At 42.1% G+C, this 23626-nt stretch overlaps 1 protein-coding gene across 1 annotated transcript in view; it reads left to right on the forward strand.

The window, feature by feature from the left end:
• Nucleotides 1-22598, forward strand: part of LOC145342446 (sodium- and chloride-dependent neutral and basic amino acid transporter B(0+)-like) — a 46563-nt gene extending 23965 nt beyond the window's left edge. The window contains exons 7-14 of the mRNA XM_080188008.1: nt 4119-4259; nt 6833-7061; nt 10302-10427; nt 15243-15361; nt 20521-20620; nt 20938-21047; nt 21150-21320; nt 22449-22598. Coding sequence (XP_080044134.1) covers nt 4119-4259; nt 6833-7061; nt 10302-10427; nt 15243-15361; nt 20521-20620; nt 20938-21047; nt 21150-21320; nt 22449-22598 — 1146 coding nt within the window. The remainder of the gene's footprint in view (nt 1-4118; nt 4260-6832; nt 7062-10301; nt 10428-15242; nt 15362-20520; nt 20621-20937; nt 21048-21149; nt 21321-22448) is intronic.
• The last annotated feature ends 1028 nt before the right edge of the window (nt 22599-23626 follow it).

Consider the following 23626-nt stretch of genomic DNA (forward strand, 5'->3'; position numbering starts at 1 on the left):
GAGCTGAGTGACCCTGGTGAAACCCATCGCTGAGCAGATTATTGATGAGCAGGTGCTGCTTGATAGCACTGTTGATGCTCCCTTCACATTGCTTTACTGATGATCGAGAGTAGACTGATTAGGTGGTAATTGGCCGGGTTGGATTTGTCCTTTTTGTGTACAGGATATACCTGGGCAATTACCCACATTATAGGGTAGATGCCAGTTTTGCAACTGTACTGGAAGAGCTTGGCTAGGGGAGCGGCAAGTTCAAGAGCACAAGTCCTCAGTACTATTGCCGGAATGTTATCAGGGCCCGCTGCCTTTGCAGTATCCAGTGCCTCCAACCATTTCTTGGTATCGTATGGGGTGAATCAAATTGTTGGAGATTGGCATCTGAGATGCTGGAGACCACTGGAGGAGGCCTAGATGGATCATCCACTTGGCACTTCTAGCTGAGGATTGCTGTGAATACTTCAGCATTATCTTTTGCACTGATGTGCTGGACTTCTTCATTATTGAGGATGGGAATATTTGTACAGCCTCCTCCTCCATGAGTTGTTTAATTATCCACCATCATTCTCGACTGGATGTGGACGGACTGCAGAGCTTAGATCTGATCTGTTGGTTGTGGGATCACTTAGCTTTGTCTATCACTTGCTGTTTTTGCCATCTGGCATGCTTTTTAGATGTCCTGTTTTTTAGCTTCACCAGATTGACATCACATATTTAGGTATGCCTGGTGCTGCTCCTGGCACGTCCTCCTGAACTCTCCATTGAATCAGGGTTGATCCTCTGGCTTGATGGTAATGGTTGAGTAGGGGACGTGCTGGGCCATGAGGTTGCAAATTGTGCCGCTTTTTAGTTGTGGTGCTGTTGACGGTCCACAGCGCCTCATGGCTGCCCAGTCTTGAGTTACTAGATTGGTTCGAAGTCAGTCCCATTTAGCATGATGATAACACGATGAAGGTTATTTTTAATGTAAAGGCAGGTATTCATCTCCATAAAGACTGTGCGCTGGTCACTCTTACTGATACCGTCATGGACAAATGCATCTGCAGCCGGCAGATTGATAAGGATGAGGTCAAGTATGTTAGTTCCTCTTGTTGGTTCCTTCACGACCTGCTGCAGACCCAGTCTAGCAGTTATATCCTTCAGGTCCCTACCAGCTTGATCAGTAGTGTTGCTGCCGAGCCACTCTTGGTGGTGGACATTGAAATCCTCCATCTAGAGTATATTTTGCGCCCTTGCCACACTCAGTGCTTTCTCCAAATGTTGTTCAACATGGAATACTGATTCATCAGCCAAAGGAGGATAGTACAAAGTAACCAATAGGAAGTTTCCTTGCCCATGTTTAACCTGAGGCCATGAGACCTCATGGGGTCCAGAGTCAAAGTTAAGGACACCTAGGGGCAACTTCCTCCTGATTGTATAGCACTGTGCCACTTCCTCTGCTGGGTCTGTCCTGCTGGTGGGACAAGTCATATCCAGAGATGGTAATGGTGGTATCTGGGGTGTTATCTGTAAGGTATGATTTATGAGAACGACAAGGTCAGATTAGTTGATAAGACAGTTCTCCCAATTTTGGGACTAGCCCCCAGATGTTAGTAAGGAGGACTTTGCAGGATCGATAGGGCTGTTTGTTTTGTTGTTGTCTTTTCTGGTATCTAGGTCAATACCAGGTGGTCTGTCCGGTTTCATTTCATTGAGACTTTGTAGCAATTGATACAGCTGACTTGCTCGGCCTTTGCAGAGGGCAGTTAAGAGTTAACCACATGGCTGTGGCTCTGGATCACATGTAGGCCAGACCAGGTAAGGATAGCAGATTCCCTTCCCTAAAAGACATTAGTGAACCAGATGGGTTTTTCTGACAATCGATCTGATCTCTATTGTCAATTTCACAATATTTATTTACACAAGGTTAAGGGGTTTCAAGGGTTTGCAGTTTCTGTTATAGAGTTAGGAGTATTGAAACATTTATCGCCTTGCAAAGAAATTACTTTTAAATGCAATAGAAAGTAATGAACAAATGGCTTATTTTTCTTATCTTTTTATGCACCCAGTTGTCACTATAAAGTCCAATGCTTCTATGCAATGTTTTGTACAATAATGGGCTTGAAAATGCATTAGATTGGCATTGGGGGCATGAAAGACCAAGGGCAGTTTAGAGGGGCATTGCATGGCATGAGGCACTGAGGAGCCATGGAGTGGGTGGATGGGCATAGCTTGGCATGGGAGGCAGGAGGGGCCATGGGGTTGTTTGAGCAGCTTACATTGTGTTAAGAGCATAACTGATGTCAAATGTCAGGGTATTCCAAAACTTGGTAGAAAACTTTGGAATGTGTGATCATGACTCTACTTTTTCAGTTTGGTGTAATATAGAAAGATACGAAGACCAGTGAAAGCCCAAAATGCTTTTGTGGTGATCTTAAATGATATAAAAGTTTATTTAACAGTAAAACACAGAGCAAGAAATACAGATAAAAATGTAGTTAACCACATTAATGGCTGTCCACAATGACTTTAAATTTACCCAGTTTCAAACTCCTTTATTTTCCTAACTTCAGAGCTAAGCCTCCCCAAAAACTATCTCATAGGTTTTAAAACCTATAGACAAAATCCAGCAATAGTTACCACACTGGACACCAATGTTTTTTGGTATTGCTTCCAATTTGAATAGCGACAATTAGCTTCTCAAAATTAGCTTTCTTCAGACAGAACTTGTTGGAAATAAACACAGCTTCCTGCTGTAGGCTAAGATCTCGAAACAGCTCCCTGCATAGGATGAATTTGTCTCTGATATACTGTCTTTCTTTTTGATCTTTTCTTATCTGAAAGGAGCTTCTCAGAAGTTACTCTTACCTTTATTACATGAGCTCACATTTTAGAATGTAAATGTGAAATGTCCCTAGTCATCGAACTAACTTGGTTCAGGTAAATATTTGTTCCCAGTGCTGTTACGTTAATTTGCACGTCAATGCTGTTGTTCTAACAACCCACACAATCTGCCAGATTTCCACCTTAAAAAAGCCAAATTTTCCTTTAAACTCATAGCCATCGTTCCCAATTATAGGATTTCTTTTTTTCTCTGCTTTATCACAATGTCCTCACACTTGGCATTGATGGCTTGAGGAGGATCTTTTGAACTCATGTTTTAAAAGATACCCTTATACAGACCATGGTTCACAATTGCTCTGATGGGATGTGAACTGTGATTCCTTAAAATCCTGACCTGACTCCATTAAAAGGTCTGCAATGGAGCCAGCCAGAATAGGAGCACCAGAGGTGAAATGTTGACCCAAACCAACCTGCACCTTGAAATGGTAGACCTAAAAAGCAGGCAGCTTGGCAATGGGGTCAGAAATCGGGAGCCATGGGCCATTTGTAAAGAGCTCCTGAGTCACCCTGACCTTTAATTCACCTCTCACCACAGATACTGCCAGACCTGCTGAGTATTTGAACATTTTCTGCTGATGATTTCAAAATCCTCAATAATCAAGGCAAAATAAATATCAACAGGATTGAAGTCCCACTTTGGCAGTGACAAAAATGCAATTTGTTATATATTTAACTTACTTTTCCACCAATTTTAAAGGGCAGGGAAATCTATCAGGAGTGTATAATGGACAGTTGATCTATTTTATATTTTCTGCTCATGTCAAAGTTGTATTTCACCTTCATTATGTTTTAAATGCTTCCAGGGTCCACAATAAGAGGGTTAATCCTAAGCCCTAAACTTAGGACAGGGATTTAGCTGCATTTAGTTGCAAAGGGATGTTGAGTATTGAGTAAACAGCCACGGAAAACGGCATGACCTGGTTGTAAAAGCAAAATTCAACAGGGACTCAAAGTACTTTTGGGGCGGAGTCTGAGAGAGATCACAACGTGTTGTTCTCTAATCCCTTGACATGAATCAAATGGTCTTCTTCAGTTCCAGATACATCTGTCTTTCTACAGGAATGAGAGTTGCAAGTGATGATATTTAAATTCAGTTACAATTTAAATACAACTGCACAATGTTAAACATACCCTTTGTATAGTTTGCTACTTTGATTACCATCCTATCAGTTTCCCATTGAATAACATAAATGTTGTACCAGCAATACAAGAAAATCTAACAATCTCCTCTCCATGGTCAGGTGGTTTATTTCACTGCGACATTCCCGTATGTGGTTCTGACCATCCTCCTGATCCGAGGTCTTACCCTGGAGGGAGCCTATAAAGGAATTGAATTCTACATTGGAAGCCAGTCAGACTTCTCCAAACTGACTGATGCTGAGGTAAACATATCCCAAAAATCAATTTCATTTACTTTTCTCAGCAAATTTGATTTGGAGATGTCAGTGTTGGACTGGGGTTAGCACACTAAGTAGCCTCACAGCACCAGGTTAATGTCCAACAGGATTATTTGGTAGCACAAGCTTTTGGAGTACTGGTCCTTCATCAGCTGAGTGCAGGATTTGTATCAAAAACAGCAACAACCACAACATTGTCATCAAACCAGTAGACACGTCATACTGAACAGAACGGATTACTGTAAACAAGTGTACCGACAACTGAACAACGGGAACACTACAGACAGTTATCTGCAGATCCGACCAAAGAACACACCCGTCAACTCAATAGACTGATCAAGACTTTTGATCTGGACCTGCAAAGCACCCTCCGTACTCTCATCCCACGTACTCCCGTGTTGGAGATCTCTACTGCCTCCCGAAGATACACAAAGCCAACACACTCAGCCGTCCCATCGTATCAGGCAATGAGACCTGTGTGAGAACCTCTCCAGCTACGTCGAAAGCATCCTGAAATCCATCATACAAAGAACCCCCAGCTTCTGTCATGATACCACAGACTTCTTACAGAAACTCAGCACACATGGAACAGTTGAATCAGGAACACTCCTCATCACAATGAATGTCTTGGCGCTCTACACCAGCATCTTCCACAACGATGGCATTGCTGCAACTGCCTCAGTATTCAACGCCGACAACTGCCAATCTTCAGACTCAATTCTACAACTCATCTGCTTCATCCTGAACCACAACTTCTTCACCTTCAACAACCAGTTCTCCCAGGTGCATGGAGCAGCCATGGGACCAAACTCACACCTCAATATGCCAACACCTTCATGCATGGGTTCAAATAAGACCTCTTCACCGCACAGGACCTCCAACCGACACTATACATTAGATACATCGATGACATTTTCTTTCTTCGGACTCATGGCGAACAATCACTGAAACAATTTTATGATGACATCAACAAGTTCAATTCCACCATCAGACTCACCATGGACTATTCTCTGGAGTCGGCTGCATTCTTCAATACACGCATTTCTATCAAGGATTCTCACCTCAACACTTCACTGTATCGCAAGCCCATTGATAACCTCACGTTGCTCCACTTCTCCAGCTTCCACCCTAAGCTCCTTAAAGGAGCCATCCCCTATGGACAAGCCTTCTATATACACAGTATCTGCTCTGATGAGGACAATCACAACAGACACTTACAGAAACTGAAAGATGCCCTCGTAAGAACAGAATATGGCACTTAACTAATCAATTGAAAGTTCTGATGTGCCACAATGAAAAAACATACCAACCTCCTCAGAAGACAAACACAGGACACAACCGACAGAGTACCCTTTGTTGTACTTTTCTGGAGAGGAGAAGCTACAACATTTTCTCCAGAGCCTTGAACATGTCATCGATAAAGATGAACACCTCACCAAGGACATCCCCACACCTCTACTACTTGCCTTCAAACAACCACGCAGCCTCAAACAGACCATTGTAAGTAGCAAACTATCCAGCCTTCAGGAGAATAGTGACAATGACACCACACAACCCTGCCACAGCAACTTCTGCAAGATGTGTCAGATCATTGACATGGATGCCATCATCTCACGTGAGAACACCATCCACCAGGTACATGGTATGTACTCTTGTGACTCGGCCAACGTCATCTACTTGATACGCTGCAGGAAACAATGTCCTGAGGCATGGTACATTGGCAAGATGTGACGACAACAGATGAATGGACACTGTTCAACAATCACCAGGCAGGAGTGTTCCCTTCTTGTCAGGGAACACTTCAGCAGTCAAGGGCATTCAGCTTCCGATCTTCGAGTAGGCATTCTCCATGGCGGCCCTCAAGACACATGACAATGCAGAATCTCCATGCAGAAACTGATAGCCAAGTTCCGCACACGAGGGTGGCCTCAACTGGGATATTGGGTTCACGTCCTGCTATCTGGAATCCCCACGATTTGACTGGGCTTGCAAAATCTCACTAACTGGCCTGACTTGAGGCAATGCACACCTCTTTAACCTGTGCTTAATGCTCTCTTCACTTTGTCTGCGCCCGTAAAGACTTGATTACCTGTTAAGACTTGCATTCCAACCATTATCTTGTAATTGAGTTTATGTCTATATATGCCCTGCTTGTGAAACAAATCCTGCCCTCATCTGATGAAGGAGCAGCACTCCAAAAGCTTGAGCTATCAAAAAAAACTATTGGACCTTAACCTAGTGTTGTGAGACTACTTAATGCTTTCTCTAAAGGGATGGAGGTTACCAGATGTCAGTGTACAAGCTGCGAGCAACAAATCAAATCACTGAATAGAAAATGTGGCTGACAGTGGAAAGTGAGACTCCAGGAGGGAATTTGACAGCAGGTAGTGGACAGAGAAATAGAATGGTGGATCTACTGTTTAACGGAGATACAATTGACAAGAGGAAACTTCATTTAGTAAGTTCATCCATGTTCCACATGGTTATGTAGTTTTATCTATTGAGTGGGTTGAACGGAAATCTTCTACCATTGATAAATTTTACTTTTTGTCTACCAGGTCTGGAAAGATGCTGCAACGCAAATTTTTTACTCCATCTCAGTGGCTTTTGGAGGCTTAACAACATTGTCATCCTACAACAAATTCCACAACAATTGTTACGAAGACACCATCATTGGCTGTGTTGTTAATTGTGCTACGAGTGTGTTTGCTGGATTTGCTGTCTTCTCCATCCTGGGACATATGGCTCATGTACAAGACAAGCCTGTTTCAGAGGTTGCAAAGTCAGGTGAATGCAGAGTTAAATTTACTGTCTTCTGTTAAAATGTTTCTAACCTGAAGAGGTGTGTGTGTCCTGGTCAATATTTGCAGTTTCATGAAAAATATGGGGAAGAGATTGAATTGTAATCTCTGAAACATCTGCAAACATCCCTGAATGACATATAATTAAACAGGCGCTGATGTGTCCAGTCACCACAAACAAATGATCTTGCCATTACTAGTTAGCTGATGGTTCGTCAGTCCAGTTTCTTATTCCTGAACCAACCACTTTGTGCTGTGGATCTATAAAGTTTAACAGAAACATGAAGGCATTAGCTTCTGGGCATTGCTGCAATGCTGACCCTCTTCAAGGGCAGTTAGGGATGGGACATACATGCCGGCCTGGCCAGCAATGTCCACATCCATAAAACAATTAAAAAAACACAGTCAGCTGGGTTCACTGCACTGTCATCACCATTCTTATCGAAGTAACTAAAGTGCCTACACCTTACAATGTGGGCAGAGCCACAGTGGTGTCTGAGAAGCCTGGCGACACAGCTGAGCTCCCTCTCCTCTTGGTCATAGAACATAGAACATTACAGCACAGTACAGGTCCTTTGGCCCTCGATGTTGTGCCAAGCTTTGTCCGAAACCAGGATAAAGCTATCCCACTCCCTATGTACTGGTGTGCTCCATGTGCCTATCCAATAACCGATTGAAAGTTCCTAAAGTGTTTGACTCCGCTATCACAGCAGGCAGTGCATTCCACACCCCAACCACTTTCTGAGAGAAGAATCTACCTCAGACATCCCTCCTATATCTCCCACCATGAACCTTATTGTTATGCCCCCTAGTAACAGCTACATCCACCCAAGGAAATAGTCTCTGCACGTCCAGTCTATCTATCCCGCTCATCATCTTATAAACCTCTATTAAATCGCCTCTCATCCTCCTCCGCTCTAGAGACAACCCCTAGCTCCCTCAACATTTCCTCATAAGACCTACCCTCCAAACCAGGCAGCATCCTAGTAAATCTCTTTGCACTCTCTCCAATGCTTCCACATCCTTCTTATGGTGAGGTGAGCAGAACCGCACACAATATTCCAAATGTGGTCTCACCAACGTCCGGTAGAGTTGCAGTATAACCCCACGGCTCGTAAACTCAAACCCCCTGTTAATAAACACTAACATACTATAGGCCTTCTTCATGGCTCTGTCCACTTGAGTGGCAATCTTCAGAAATCTGCGGATATGAACTACAAGATCTCTCTGTTCCTCCACATTCCTCAGAACCCTGCCATTGACACTGTAATCCGCACTCAAATTTGTCCTGCCAAAATGAATCACCTTGCACTTATCAGAGTTAAACTCCATCTGCCCCATTTTGGCCCAGCTCTGCATCCTATCAATGTCTCTTTGCAGCCTACACCAGCCCTCCACCTCATACACTACTCCACCAATCTTAGTGTCATCAGCAAATGTACTGACCCACCCTTCAGCCCCCTCCTCTAAGTCATTGATGAAAGTCACAAATAGCAGAGGACCCAGCACTGATCCCTGTGGAACGGCCCAAATTATGTACAGGTAAAAATAAAACACTTTTAACCAGCAACCACAGCGCCCGCACTATAAAAGCAAACTATAAACCTTCCCAGAATTCCCCACGCCAATTTCCAGTTCCCGGCTGGTAGTTATGCTCAGCTCTGCCCTCCAACCGCTCCCTGCAGATTGGGGCCAAAAGTAAGTTCAAAATTAAGCACTCTTCCATTCCAGCTCTCCTGAAAAGAATTGCTCCCCTCTCTGCTTACTCCGGTGGAACAATGAGGCCGAAACCTCGAAGGTAAGTCCTGATTCCTGCTACTCTGGAGAAAAAAGACTCTGAAAAAGTAAGTTCAAAATTAAGCATTCTTATCTTCCAGATCTCCTCAAAAGCATCACTCTCCTCTCTGCTTGCCCCCTAACAAAGAGGAGGATGTTGGAGGGGGTGGATCTGCCCGCAAGTTATGTTAATGTTTCAAGAATAAAAAAACCCCAACATGCAGGCTGGGTAGTAACAGCAGACCTTGGCTATCATGCTGTATTGTGGCCCTAGGTAGGAGAGTTAATGGAAAACTAACACTGGGACTGGATGATCCAGTCTGCCCACTGCTTGGATCATCCAGTCCCACCAAATGTCAATTAACTTCTGGCTTAGCCATTAAATCTCCTGCAGCACATCCAGTTATGGTGTGGCTCTGAAAGATTCTATTCTGTATCATTCACAATGTGAAAGATAAAAGGTTTCAGTTCAATTCGTCATTTACAATGATTTTAAAACTCTTGGATTTGTTTTAGTCCCTGGAATTTACATAAAATGATCAAAGCCACTAAACAAAATCTGAGAGACTTGTACATCTAATTTAAATAAATGGTCTTGGCTTATCATACTTTTCTTTAAATTGCATTAATTGAATACTATTGAGGTACAGATCAGAAACACCCAATGTATATTATGAAGTTAGAGTAAAACCTAACAATTTTCTATTTTGACATTAGTGTGAGTATATGATGTTTCACTCCAGGCATAATTCAACTGACAGACTGGGAGGCTTTTATCAAAACAAACTTTATTTAACAAAATTTAACAAATGAATTAACTTAACATTTACCAACTGAAATTCTTAAACAGGTCAAGATATAAGTCTTAACTGCTAACCTGTCTCAGTTCTAATTTAAGCAATATTCCTCTTACAGATGTAAAACCTCTCTTCAAAATCATTTAGAAAACATCAGGCTTACATGCTTGTACTCGTTAATAGTGCTTTTTAAATACTTCTGAAGAGAGAGATGGAATGAAGTCTGTCTTCTGCCAGTCCCAAACAGCAGCATCCAGAGAGAGACATAGAAATAGAAAGGCACCTCTTGCTTCTTTCAAAACCCAGCAGTAACTTACTTACTTCTTTTAAAAAAAAAGCTGTCCCTCCTATAAACGTAGCTCCATCCATTCTCTGAGTCTGTCAATTAACCTAATCAAAATCCTAATCTGAAACCCCAAGGAAAAACCCAAGTGAACACAAATGCATTAACACAATTTCACCAAACACCCCATTAGCTAAGATCCATTACTATCCTGGATTCTCAGCATGGAGCTGCACGTTATTTCAGACAAATCAGCACCATGTATATCAAAGCTGAATTTCAAATGTACTCCTTACAAGAAACATGATAAAAAGTACATTTATTAAAGCCACAGTAACATTACAATTTTTAAATTCTATCCACTGTTTAGGTTTTGGTTTGGCTTTCATTGCCTACCCTGAAGCCCTTGCACAGTTGCCAGGGGCACCTTTCTGGTCCATTTTATTTTTCTTCATGCTGCTCTCTCTGGGACTTGACAGTCAGTTTGCATCTGTAGGTAAGTGTGATATTAATTTATTTCACCAAACTCTTTCTATTCTGATAAAAGGAAGTCATGTAGTTTGCTCAGTTTGCCTTATCACTTTGATGAGAGTAAATTGACCCTCTGAGCCACCTTTTTGATGAAACATAAAACCAAGGCAACACAAGAACTAGGAGCAGGAGTAGGCCCCTCGAGCCTGCTCTGCCATTCAATAAGATCATAGCTGATCTTTTTGTGGACTGCACTCCACTTACCCGCCAGCTCACCATAACCCTTAATTTCTTTACTGTTCAAAAATTGATCTATCCTTGCCTTAAAAACATTCAATGAGGCAGCTTTAACTGCTTCACTGGGCAGGGAATTCCACAGATTCACAACCTTTTGTGTGAAGAAGTTCCTCCTCAACTCAGTCCTAAATCTGCTTTCCCTTATTTTAAGGTCATGTCTCCTAATTCTAGTTTCACCTGCTAGTGAAAACAACTTCCCTGCTTCTATTTTACCTATTCCCTTCATAATCTTGTATGTTTCTATAAGATCTCCCCTCATTCTTTTGATTTCCGATGAGTATAGCCAAGTCTACTCAGTCTCTTCTCAAAAGCCAACCCTCTCAACTCCGGAATCAATCTAGTGAATCTCTGTACCCCCTCCAGTGCTACATATCCTTTCTCAAATAAGGAGACAAAAACTGTGCACAATACTCCAGGTGTGGCCTCATCAGCACCTTATACAGCTACAACATAATCTCGTTGTCTTTAAACTCCATCCCTCTAGCAATGAAGGACAAAATTCCATTTCCCTTTTTAATTACCTGCTGCATCTGCAAACAAACTCCTTGAGATTTCTGTACAAGTGCACCTCTCTGCACAGCAACATGCTGCAATTTTTTACGATTTAAATAATAGTCTATTTTGCTGTTATTCCTACCAAAATGGATGACGTCACATTTACCAACATTGTACTCTATCTGCCAGACTCTCACCCACTCACTTGGATTTTCTGTATTCCTTTGCAGACTTTCAGTGCCCTCTGTACACTTTGCTCTTCCACACATCTTAGTGACATCTGCGAATTTTGACACACTACACTTGGTCCCCAACTCCAAATCATCTATGTAAATCGTAAACAGTTGTAGTCCCAATACTGATCCCTGAGGCACACCACTAGTCACTGATCGCCAACCAGAAAAACATCCATTTACTCCCACTCTTTGCTTTCTGTTTGTTAACCAATCTTCTATTCATGCTAATACATTACCCATAACAGCATGCACTTCTATATTACATAGCAGTCTTTGGTGTGACATCTTGTCAAATGCCTTCTGGAAATCCAGATACACCAATCCACAGGTTCCCCATTGTCCAGTGCACATGTAATGTTCTCAAAGAGTTCCACCAAATTAGTCAGACGTGACCTTCCCTTCATGAATTCATGCTGCATCTTACCAATGGGACAATTTATATCCAGGTGTCTTGCTATTTCTTCCTTGATGATAGATTCAAACATTTTCCCTACTACAGAAGTTAAGCTAACCAGCCTATAGTTGCCTGCCTTTTGTCTACTTCCTTTTTTAAACAGTGGTGTCACATTTGCTGTTTTCCAATCTGCGGGAACCACCCAAGAGTCCAGCAAATTTTGGTAAATTACCATTGGTGTATTTGCTATTTCTCCCGCCATCTCTTTTAGTATCCTGGGATGCATTCCATCAGGACCAGGAGACTCGTCTACTTTTAGCCCCATTAACTTGCTCAACACTACCTCTTTCATGATAATGATAATTTCTAGGTTCTCACCTGCCATAGCCTTCCTGTCATCAATTTTGATCATGTTATTTGTGTCTTCCACTATGAAGACTGACACAAAATACCTGTTCAATGCCTCAGCCATTTTCTCATCTACAGTCATTACATCCCTCTTCTCATTCTCTAAAGGACCAAACTCTTTTTTTGTTTTCATCATCATCATCATAGAAACTCTCCAGTACAGAAAGAGGCCATCGAGTCTGCATCGACCATAATCTCACCCAGGCCCTACCCCCATATTCCTACATATTTTACCCACTAATCCCTCTAACCTATGCATCTCAGGACACTAAGGGGCAATTTTAGCATGGCCAATCAACCTAACCCACACAGCTTTGGACTAAATGTTTTATACATTTGTAGAAACCTTTGCTATCTGTTTTTATATTCTCAGCTAGTTTACTCTCATAATCCATCTTACTTTTCTTTACAGCTCTTTTGTGGCTTTCTGCTGACCTTTAAAGATTTCCCATTCCTCGAGGTTCTCACTAATCTTTGCCACTTTGTATGCATTTTCTTTCAATTTGAAACCCTCCTTTATTTCTTTAGATATCCATGGCTGATTATCTCTTTTTCTACAGTCCTTCCTTATCACTGGTATATACTTTTGCTGAGCACTGTGAAAGATCACTTTGAAAGTCCTCCAGTGTTCCTCAGTTGTCCCACCATTAAGTTTTTGCTCCCAATATACCTTAGCAACTCTTCCCTCATCCCTTTGTCATCTTCTTTGTTTAAGCACAACACACTGATATTGGATTTTACCTTCTCATGCTCCATCTGTATTCTAAATTCAACCATACTGTGATCGCTTCTTCTGAGAGAATCCCTAACTATAAGATCATTAATTATTCCCATCTCATTACACAGGACCAGATCTAGGATAGCTTGCTCCCTTGTTGGTTCCACTACATACTGTTCAAGAAAGATATCACAGATACATTCTATGAACTCCTCCTCACGTTTGCCTCGACTGACCTGGCTTGACCAATTGATACGTAGATTAAAATCCCCCATGATAATTGCTATACCATTTTTACATGCATCAATTACTTTGTTTATTTCTCACCCCATCATGATGTCATTATTTGGTGTCTGTAGACTATTCCTATCAATGACTTTTTCGTCTTACTATTTATAACTTCCACCCAAATGGATTCAGCCTTTTTTTCCATAGAACCTATATCATCTCTCACTACTGCCCTAATGTCATCCTTAAAAATCAGAGCTACATCACCTCCCCTATCTTTGTGTTGATCCCTCTGAACAGTCTGATACCCCTGGATATTCAACTCCCAGTTGTGACCATCCTGCAACCATGTCTCTGTAATGGCCACCAAATCTTACTCGTTCGCAATGATTTGTGCTGTCAACTCATTTACCTTGTTTCGAATGTTATGAACATCCAGATAAAGTGCCCTTATTCTAGTTTTTGTACCTTCTGTTTTAATTCTAACACTTCCATTAATAACATCTCCCGAGTTCTCCTTCCTTTTAACTTTTTTCCTGATTTTTGATGTAGTTCGAACCTTCTCTCCACATTTTGTCCTGGCTCTCTCCTTTTTGGACTCCTTACGTAGGTTCCCATCCTTCTGGCATATTAGTTTAAACCCTCCCCAACCACTCTAGCTAACACTCCCTCTAGGACATCAGTCCCAGTCCTGCCCAGATGTAACCCGTCCAATTTGTACAAGTCCAACCTCTTCCAGAACTGATCCCAATGCCCCAGGAATCTGAAATCCTCCCCCCGACACCATCTCTTTAGCCATGTATTTATCTGATATATCCTCTCATTTCTACTCTGACTAGCATGTGGCACCGATAGTAATCTTGATAACACTACCTTTGAGATCTGATTTCTTAACTTTCTTCCTAACCCTCTGTATTCTGCTTTTAGGATCTCATCCCTTTTTTTACCTATGTCATTGGTACCAATGTGTACTACGACTACTGGCTGCTCACTCTCCCTCTTCAGAATGTCCTGCAGCTGCTCTGAGACATCCTTGACCCTAGCACCAGGGAGGCAACATACCATCCTGGAGTCTCGTTTGCAACCTCAGAAATACCTGTCTATTCAGCTTACATTTGAATTCCTTACAACTATTACACTGGCACATTTTTTATCCCTCTCCTCTACAGTGGAACCAACCATAGTACAATGAGTTTGGCTGCGGCTGCTTACCCTAGAGAGGTCACTTCCCTCAACAGTATCCAAAACCGTATATCTGTTTTACAGGGGAATGGTCACAGGAGATTCCTGCAGTACCTACCTATCTCTCTTGCTCTATCTGGTGGTCATCCACTCCCTTCCTGCCTGCAGACTCTAAGCCCGCAGTGTGACCAGCTCTCTAAATGTGCTATCCACGATACTCTCTTACTCACGGATGCTCCACTGTGTCTCCAGCTGCTGCTCTAGCTCTGAAACTCGAGCTTCCAGAAGCTGTAGCTGGAGACACACCCTGCTCACATGCTGACCCAGGAGACTGAAACTGTCCCCAGCCTGCCACATGGAGCAAGAGGAGCAAACCGCAGCTTGGAGCTCATCTGCCCCCTCAGGTGGAAATAAAACAAAGTGATTTCTTCAATTGGGTGATCAATGTTGATCACCCAATTAACATCATAAGTTAACTGATCACCATCTTATTGCTGTTTGTGCGAAACATGCTAGGGTGAATTTTCCCGTCCCACCCACCACAGGTATTTAGCGGGCAAGGGGGTGGACTATGGAAAGGTCCATTGATCTCGGGTGGGACTTCCTGGTTTCCAGGCAAGTGCGGCTAGAAAATCCTGCCTGCTGTGTACAGGTTGGTCACTACCTATCCAATCATAAACATACACTTCATTGATAATGAAGTACTTCAGAATATTCTGAGATCATGAAAGATAAAACACAATCTTTACTTTCTTTCTATGATGTATGAACAGTAGGTTGAAGCAACAAATACGCGTCTGTCTTTAATGAAACTTGAGTTTTTGTTGGCTCAGTAAAAATGGGCCAGATGCTATGAAAGTCCAATATATTATATTTCACCAGAAACAATTACGACGAGCTTACAGGACAGGTTCCCTGCACTTCAGCGAACAAAACAAAATTATTTGGCTGGTGTCACATGTTTGCTGTTGTTTCTTTTCGGCCTGGTTTATGTAACTCAGGTAGGAAGTTTTTTAATAGATTATTAGATTGCTATCATTAGATTTCAGACGCTCTACTTAAGAGGCTTTTGCAACTGAACAGTGTTGGGGCTGAATACCTTGTGAGATGTTTTGCTTGTGTTATCGAGGAGAGTTTAAATTAATTTGACAAGGGGATTAGAGACTGGAGAGTAGAATCAGTAGGAACAAAGTTATAAATGGAAGGTAAATACAAAGAACAATACAGCACAGGAAGAGGCTCTTGGGCTCACTACGCCTGCATCGATACATTTGTATCGCTCTGTTTGCCTCCCATTCATGTGACTATGAATAGGTAGCCAGATTTTCAGGAATAAATTCGGGAAGGATTTCTATATAAAGGTAGTAAAGGGTTTGGTGAACCGCTGATGAGGGAGTCCAGAACCATGGTTCACAGTCTGAAGATTCAGGGTAGACCATTTAGGACGGCGTTGAGGAGACATTTCTTCATCAGAGTGGTGAGCCTGTGGAATTCATTACCACAGGAAGTAGTTGATGCCAAAACATTGAATGTATTCAAGAAGCGGCTGGACGTAGCACCGGGGGCAAATGGGATCAAAGGTTATGGGGAAAAAGCAGGATTAGCCTACTGAGTTGGATGACCTGCCATAATCATAATGAATGGCGGAGCAGGCTCGAATGGCCAAATGGCTTCCTCCTGCTCCTATCTTCTATGTTTCAATGTTTGGAAATTTCTTCCACAAATAACAATATAGGTTAGATCAACTGTAAATTTATATTTGAGATTTTTGTTATCCAAAGGAATTAAAGGTTATGAAGTCTGGAGTTCAGCCACATATCACTTATGGGACCTCGGGGTCCTTGTGCATGAGTCGCAAAAACCCAGCTTGCAGGTGCAGCAGGTGGTCAGGAAGGCAAATGGGACGCTGGCTTTCATAGCGAAGGGGATTGAATATAAAAGTAGGGAGGTCTTGCTGCGGCTGTATAGGGCATTGGTGAGGCCGCAGCTGGAGTGTGCAGTTTTGGTCGCCGTACTTACGCAAGGATATTTTGGCCTTGGAGGGAGTGCAGAGGAGGTTCACTAGGCTGATACCGGAGTTGAGGTGGTTGAGCTATGAGGAGAGACTGAATAAACTAGGCTTGTACTCGTTAGAGTTTAGAAGAATGAGGGGAGATCTCATTGAGACATATAAGACGATGAATGGGATGGATAGGATAGAGGTGGAGAGACTCTTCCCGCTCAGAAAGGACAGTAGGACTAGGGGGCACAGCCTCAAGATAAAGGGGGGGCGGTTTAGAACAGAGTTGAGGAGGAACTTCTTCACTCAAAGGGTGGTGAATCTCTGGAATTCTCTGCCCGTTGAAGTGGTGGAGGCTGCCTCGCTAAATATTTTTAAGACGCAGGTTGATGGGTTTTTGAAAAGCGAGGGGATTAAGGGTTATGGGGAGAGGGCGGGAATGTGGAACTGAGCCACGACAGATCAGCCATGATCTTATTGAATGGCGGGGCAGGCTCGAAGGGTTAGATGGCCTACTCCTGCTCCTATTTCTTATGTTCTTATGTAAGAAATTAATGGATGAGTCTGGAAGGTAGAGGAAACAAAGGTTAGAAAAATTTGTCAGTGCTAAAGGGTATATACTTCAGTGCTGGGCATATAACAAATTGAGTTTGTGTCTTCATATGCCCTGTTCGTGAACACAAGTCCTCACTCACCTGAAGAAGGAGCTTGAGGCTCCGAAAGCTAGTGCTGCCAAATAAACCTGTTGGACTTTAACCAGGTGTTGTGAGACTTCTTACTGTATAGCAAACAAAGCAGATAAGCTGAGGGCACTGATAGAAATGTGACAGTATGATGAAATAGTTATTACAGAAATGGGCTTGAAGAGGGAAGGTTTGACAATTCAACATTCCTGGTTACAGGGTTTTCAGGTCAGATAGAAAGGAGGGGTGGTAAAGGAAGGAAGGGTTCAGTCAATTTTAGTCAAAGAAACAACTAAAGCTGTGAGGATAGTTGAATGTTAGAAAAATCCTCATAAATGCTGTATGCATTGAGTTAGGGAACAAAATGATTTGTCACACAACTATATTCTAGACTCCTAAACAGTCAGAGGGAGATGAAAGGGCAAATATGTTGCAAATCTCTGTAGTGCAAAAACAGAAAGGGACTTGCAATCAGGTATTTTAATTGCCCCAATATTAACTAGAATAACTTTGGTATGAAAGGAATTGAGGGAACAGAACTCTTCAAGTGCAGTTAAGAGAAAGTTGTTGGCTAGTTTGTAGCAAATCCAACAAGAGGGGGTATGGTTCTGGACTTTGCTTTAGGACATGAATTAGGATAAGTGGAAGGAGTGGGAGCAGGAGAGTACTTTGATAGTAGTGATCATAATTCAGTAAGTTTTAATGTAATAATGGAAAAGAATACAAATAAAACGGGAGTTTGAGTTCTAATTTGGGACAAAGTCATTTTTATGAAGCTGAGGAGTGATTTAGCAAAAACTGACTGTAAACAGTGACTTAAAGGTAAATCAATGTTAGAGCTGTGGGAGGTATTTAAAGGAGAAAATTTAAGAGGATCAGTGTAAACAGATCTATTCCCGATGTAGGTCTTCCCTTGTGGTTCTTTGTCTCCAGGGAACACTTACGATTGTGAGTCTCGAGCTGTCACTGGAGACAAGGTTTCAAATATCTGCATCTGTGTTTAATTTTCACTTGACCAAAGTCCCCAACTCAATTCCCAGTGTCACCATTGCCTTCACAGTTGATAATGCTGTTGTTATTATTGTTGTGTTACCATTGGCCACCCAGTCACATTTTATTTTTCCTTCAATAAATCACTGTTGTAATTAAAGGCTTCTTCATCGTGATATCTAAAGCTACAACAGGCAACATATGTGTAGAGGCAGATGATGTAGGTATTATTCTGAATCAATATTTTGCATCTGTCTTCACAAAAGTGGGCGACAATGCAGACGTTGTAGTTAAGGAAGAAGAGTGTGAAGTACTGAAGGCGATAAACACAAAGAGATGAAGTACTTGCATTGATGGGAAGAGACTGTCTAATAAACAGGTCAGTGACTTGGGGCATAGATTTAAAGTGATTGATAGAAAGATTAAAAGAGAGATGAGGATCATTGTTTTTCCCCAGTGTGTTGTGGGGATCTGGAACTCATTCCCTGAAAGGGCAGTAGAGGCAGAAATGCTCAACTCACTTAAAAGATGTCTAGAAGTGCTGTAAGATGCAGGATTATGGACCAAATGTTGGAAAGTGGGATTAGTCTGGATGGCTCATTTCTTTGGCTGGCACAGGCACGGTGGGCCAAATGGCCTCTTTCTGTGCCGTAACATTTCCATGATTCTATGATCATGATGATTCTGTCTGTGTGACCAGTTGTTATAATGTGTCAGGTGGGTATAATCAGAGCTGGAAAATGAATTATTACTTTGGAATCTTGGCAACCAATTGCAAAAGATTCAAAATTCTCATAGAATATGGGAATTATGCAGAGTTGGGGGAGTCAATTTTTAAAATTCTTTCTAGAATAAGGTGCTACTGTCTAGGTGCCATTTCTATTTGCTCTTAAGGCAGTCTGGGTGAGCTGCCTTCTTGAACCGATGCAGTCCATGTGATGTAGGTACACCCTCAGTGCTGTTAGGAAGGAAGTTCCAGAATTTTAACCCAGTGGCAATGAAGGAGCAGTGATACACTTCCAAGTCAGAATGGTGAGTCCCTTGGATGGGAACTTGGAAGTGACAATTTTTCCATGCATCTGTTTTATCCTTCTCGGTGTTACAGAGGTCAGAGACTGGAAGCTTCCGTGGAAGACGCCTTGTCAAACTGCTGCAGTGTATCTTGCAGTGTGTCTTGTTGATGATGAAGGAAGTGAATATTGTGGATGGAGTGTTGTTAGAGCTGCACCCATCCAGGCAAATGGGGAGTATTCAATCATACCCCTTACTTGTGCCTTGTAAATTGCACAAAGGCTTTGAGGATGGGGAGGAGGGGGAGGGAGGGGGTCAGAAAGTAGTTAATGTCTGCAGAATTCCCAGCTTTTGATCTGCTTTTTTTGCAGATATGAATAATAAAGGAAAAATGCTGCGGATGCTGGAATCTGAAATAAAAACAGAAAATGCTGGAAAATTTCAGCAGGTCTAATAGGGTTTGTGGAGAGAGAACAGTTCCATTGCTGAGTCTGGATGAAAAGAGGTCATCTGACTCAAAACTTTGGCTCTATTTTCTCTCCACAAATGCTAAGCTTTTTCTGCATTTGTTAATGTTATAATTGTATAAATGATCCAGCTAAGTCTCTGGTCAACGGTAACCCCTAGGGTATTAAGAGGGGATTTTATAATGGTAATGCAAATGAGTGTCATGAGAGGTTATTAGATTCTCTCTTACGAATACAGTCACTGGCACTTATGTGCCATGAACATAACTTGCCACTTATTAGTCCAAGCCTGAAATTTGTCAAAGTCTTGCTGCACATTGACAAAGTCTACTGGTATCTGAGGAATTGTTCATGGAACAGAACACTGTGAAAGCATCATTGAATATCCCCGTTTTCAACCTTATGACGGAGAGAAGGTAACTGATGAGCGAGGTGCCTATTCCTGCTCCTATGTTCCTCTGATCTGTTGGTTGTGAGATTTGTGTCAGCAGTGGCTCAATCAATAGCATTTGTGCCTCTGACTCGGAAGGTTTCGGTTTGTGTCCCACTCCAGGACTTGAACACTGCAATCTGAGCTGACACTCCACGCAGTGCTGAGGGAGTGCTGCTGGATTGGTCATCTTTCATTTAGAAGTTAAACTGAGACCCAGTTTGGTGTCTCAGGTAAGCCACAAAGATTCCATGGCACTACTTTGAACAAAAAACAGGGGAGTTATCCCTGTGGTTTTGACCAAAATTTTTTTGTGATTTGATTGAGGGAGAAAAATAAGTTCAAATCAAAACAAGAAAGGGAATAAAATGGGGACAGTGGTTACAAACTGAAACTGTTGACCTCAATGTTGAATCTCGAGAAGGCTGTAAAATGTCTGATCAAGAGACAAGATGTCAATCCTCAAGTTGAACTTCATTGGAGCACAAGATATGATTGGTTTGTAATGGAGAAAATTTTCTCAGTTTAGATAAAATGCTGTAGTTTAAGCAGTGTTTTTTCTCTCCCATTATCTTCTCAGGCTGGGATTTATTGGCTGAATTTAATTGATCATTTCTGTGCTGGTTGGGGTCTCCTTATAACTGGTGGTCTGGAGTTCCTTGGTATCAGCTGGATCTATGGTAAGCAGAACAGAAACATAATGCAACCCATAAATGAAAAAAAGTAATGGTCTCAACATTTTACCAAAATAAGTGGTCAAATTATCTTGGGCATCCTTTCAAAGACAGCCGTGAAAATAAAATTTCCTATAGTCGTCAAATAGGCTAGCCCATAGGCCTACAATGACCAGCTTGCTAATGCTGTTTGAAATCCTTTCTATGATGTAGCCTGGTTATTAGTGACACCCAGAACGAGATTAATTTTTACAGTAAACATGCTGCCCTGAAGACTGGACAAACCAAGTGATTGTGTCTCTCTGCTTTCTTGTTTTCCACAGGGGTAAACAGATTCATCAAAGACATTGAGATGATGATTGGGGAAAGGAACTGGCTCTTCTGGCTATGGTGGAAAACGTGTTGGATTTTTATCTCTCCGTGTTTGCTGGCAGTGAGGAGATGTCCCATCTTTTAAGGAGTTAGACTAAAAATAATCAAGCTGCAGATTATCTCTACTATTTCTGATCTCGTTTTATGTGTTCATTTCATTCAGGCAATTTTAATCTGGTCATTAGCAACATTTGCCCGACCAACATATGGAACTGTTGAATATCCTGTCTGGGCAATAGTAATTGGCTGGTGTATGATCATCTCATGTATCATGTGGATTCCCATTGTTGCGACTGTGAAAATAATCCAAGCTAAGGGTGCCACCTTGTGTCAGGTAAGGAGACAACTTAATATGGTTTGAATAAAGTTTGAATTCTGGAAGATGGGGGAATATCCGTACAGAGTAGCAGAGAACGTTTCTCATTTTGAACCAGGGTGAATGCCAGGCATTTGTAAGTCCACTATGTTAAAGAACACTGGACAGCATTTGTTCTAAGTCCTGTTTTTTGGGCTAACAATGTGCCTTGACTTCATGAATATTGAACAACAGGCATTGCAGTAGAATATTTTTCATACCACTCATTCTTTTATTTTGCTGTGTATAATTGCCAATTTAGGACCAATTAAAAGCAGTGTTTTTGAAGAAAATTGTGGTCACATAGAGCTCAGCTGGGAAACAAGGGAAGTTATTATTCTGATGGTTTGGTGCTGATGCAGGTTGAGGTCAAAGAATTATGATCTGGAAATTGAATTGGCTTCATTCAGAATAAAAATAAGAACATATGAAATAGGAGCAGCAGTAGACCATACAGTGCTTCAAGACACCTCTACCATTCAATATGATCATGGCTAATCTTTTACCTCAACTCCACTTTTCTTACATAGAATCCTACAGTGCAGAAGGAGGCAATTTGGCCCATCGAGTCTATAGCGACCAAAATCCCACCCAGGCCATATCCACATAACCCCATACATTTACTCTAGCTAGACCCCCTTATGCTAAGGGGCAGTTTAGCATGGCCAATCCACCTAACCCGCAAATCTTTGGAGTGTGGGAGGAAACTGGAGCACCCAAGGGAAATCCATGCAGATACGGGAAGAAAATGCAAACTTCACACAGACAGTGACCCAAGCCTGGAATTGAACCCAGGTCCCTGGTGCTTTGAGGCAACAGTGCTAACCACTGTGCCACCCGTACTTAAAGGTAAATGATTCCAGGTCAATGAGGAATCATAGAATGACAAGCACTTGCTCCTTTTGAACTTCAACAGATATTCGCACTTTGGATCAATAATTTAATCAAATGAAAGTGATGATACTAAACCATTTCAATTTGTTAAACCAGGCAACACTGGGTTCCAACAGTAAATGGCACGAAATGCAAGCCTGTCAGCATTCATCCCATTCACAGTCCAGAAACACCAAACACAGACTGTTAAACCTCTCGTTTTCCTTTTCACAGAGAATTGCAGCAGCTTGCACATCGACGCCAGACTGGGGTCCATACTTGGAACAACACAGAGGGGAAAGATACAAGAACCAGACCTACCCTAAACAAAAATTTAACAATGTGAAGCTTCCTAATATTAATCAAGTTATGTCAAATCTCTAAGGAATATGTTCCTGTTGAACTTGCAATTCATTTGTAAATAATGATTTTTGAAAATGGAAATTGTACTGTAAATATTTTCCATTCTGAATAATAGCTCAAAGTGGAGATTATAGTTTTCTTTTATTGAGAATCACATTTCTGGATGTTCACATTGCTTTTCACATTGCTTTTGCAAAGCAATGATAAATGCTATTGTCTGTTGTTAAAATGGTATCGGTTACAAGATTTTCATGAGCTTTTGAAATCTTATGATTCAAGTAAGTAATTTGGGCTAGGATTTTCCCTCCCATTTTTATTGGGTGTAGTTGGTGACGGGAGTGGAAAATCTCACAAGATGTCCAAATTGTGTTTCACATTGACATAAAAGCATAGTGCGATAATCCCCTCCCCCAGCCAGGGATGTAATGTATGGCCTGATGTTGAACGTTGAGACATCGGGCTCGATTTGACCATCACGTTGTGCCCATTTTTGGACATGAAAACTTGGTAAAGTTGGGCGTGAGGCGAGTAGCGCAATCTGCGCCCACTTCCGCACCAGTTTCCCCTTTACCAAGGCCCGAAAATGACTGCAATCGAAGTGCACGGAAACGGGTGCAATGGCCATTTAGATGAATTTTCAAGCATTTAAATTGACTTAATGGGCTGCAGGCCCAAACTTACCAGCACTTCCCCCTTTACCACTGTGTTCGCCCAACCAGAATCGGCATGAAACAGACATGGTCCATAGAAGTCTGATTCAGGCGCTCCAGTTGGTGAAGAGGTGGGTGCCTAGTGTCTGATCTCTCCGCTTGGGATCAATTGGGGGGAGGCAAGGTGGGTCCGCTGCCAATCTGCCTGTGATCAGTGGGGGGGTGAAAGGGGGTCTGCTGGCAGTATGCCTGAGATTGGTGGAGGGACCTATGATCGGTCTGGGTAGCAGAGGGGTTGGGGGGATAAGGTGGTCAGTAATGTTCTGGGTGTGGGACAATGCCTGTGGGAGCCAGGGGGAGGCATTTTCCAACCCGGAAGGCAGGGGAGCAGTATTCTAT

This window comes from Carcharhinus amblyrhynchos, chromosome 4, assembly GCF_965287045.1.
Source record: "Carcharhinus amblyrhynchos chromosome 4, sCarAmb.v2.hapA, whole genome shotgun sequence".
Classification (NCBI taxonomy): Eukaryota; Metazoa; Chordata; class Chondrichthyes; order Carcharhiniformes; family Carcharhinidae; genus Carcharhinus; species Carcharhinus amblyrhynchos.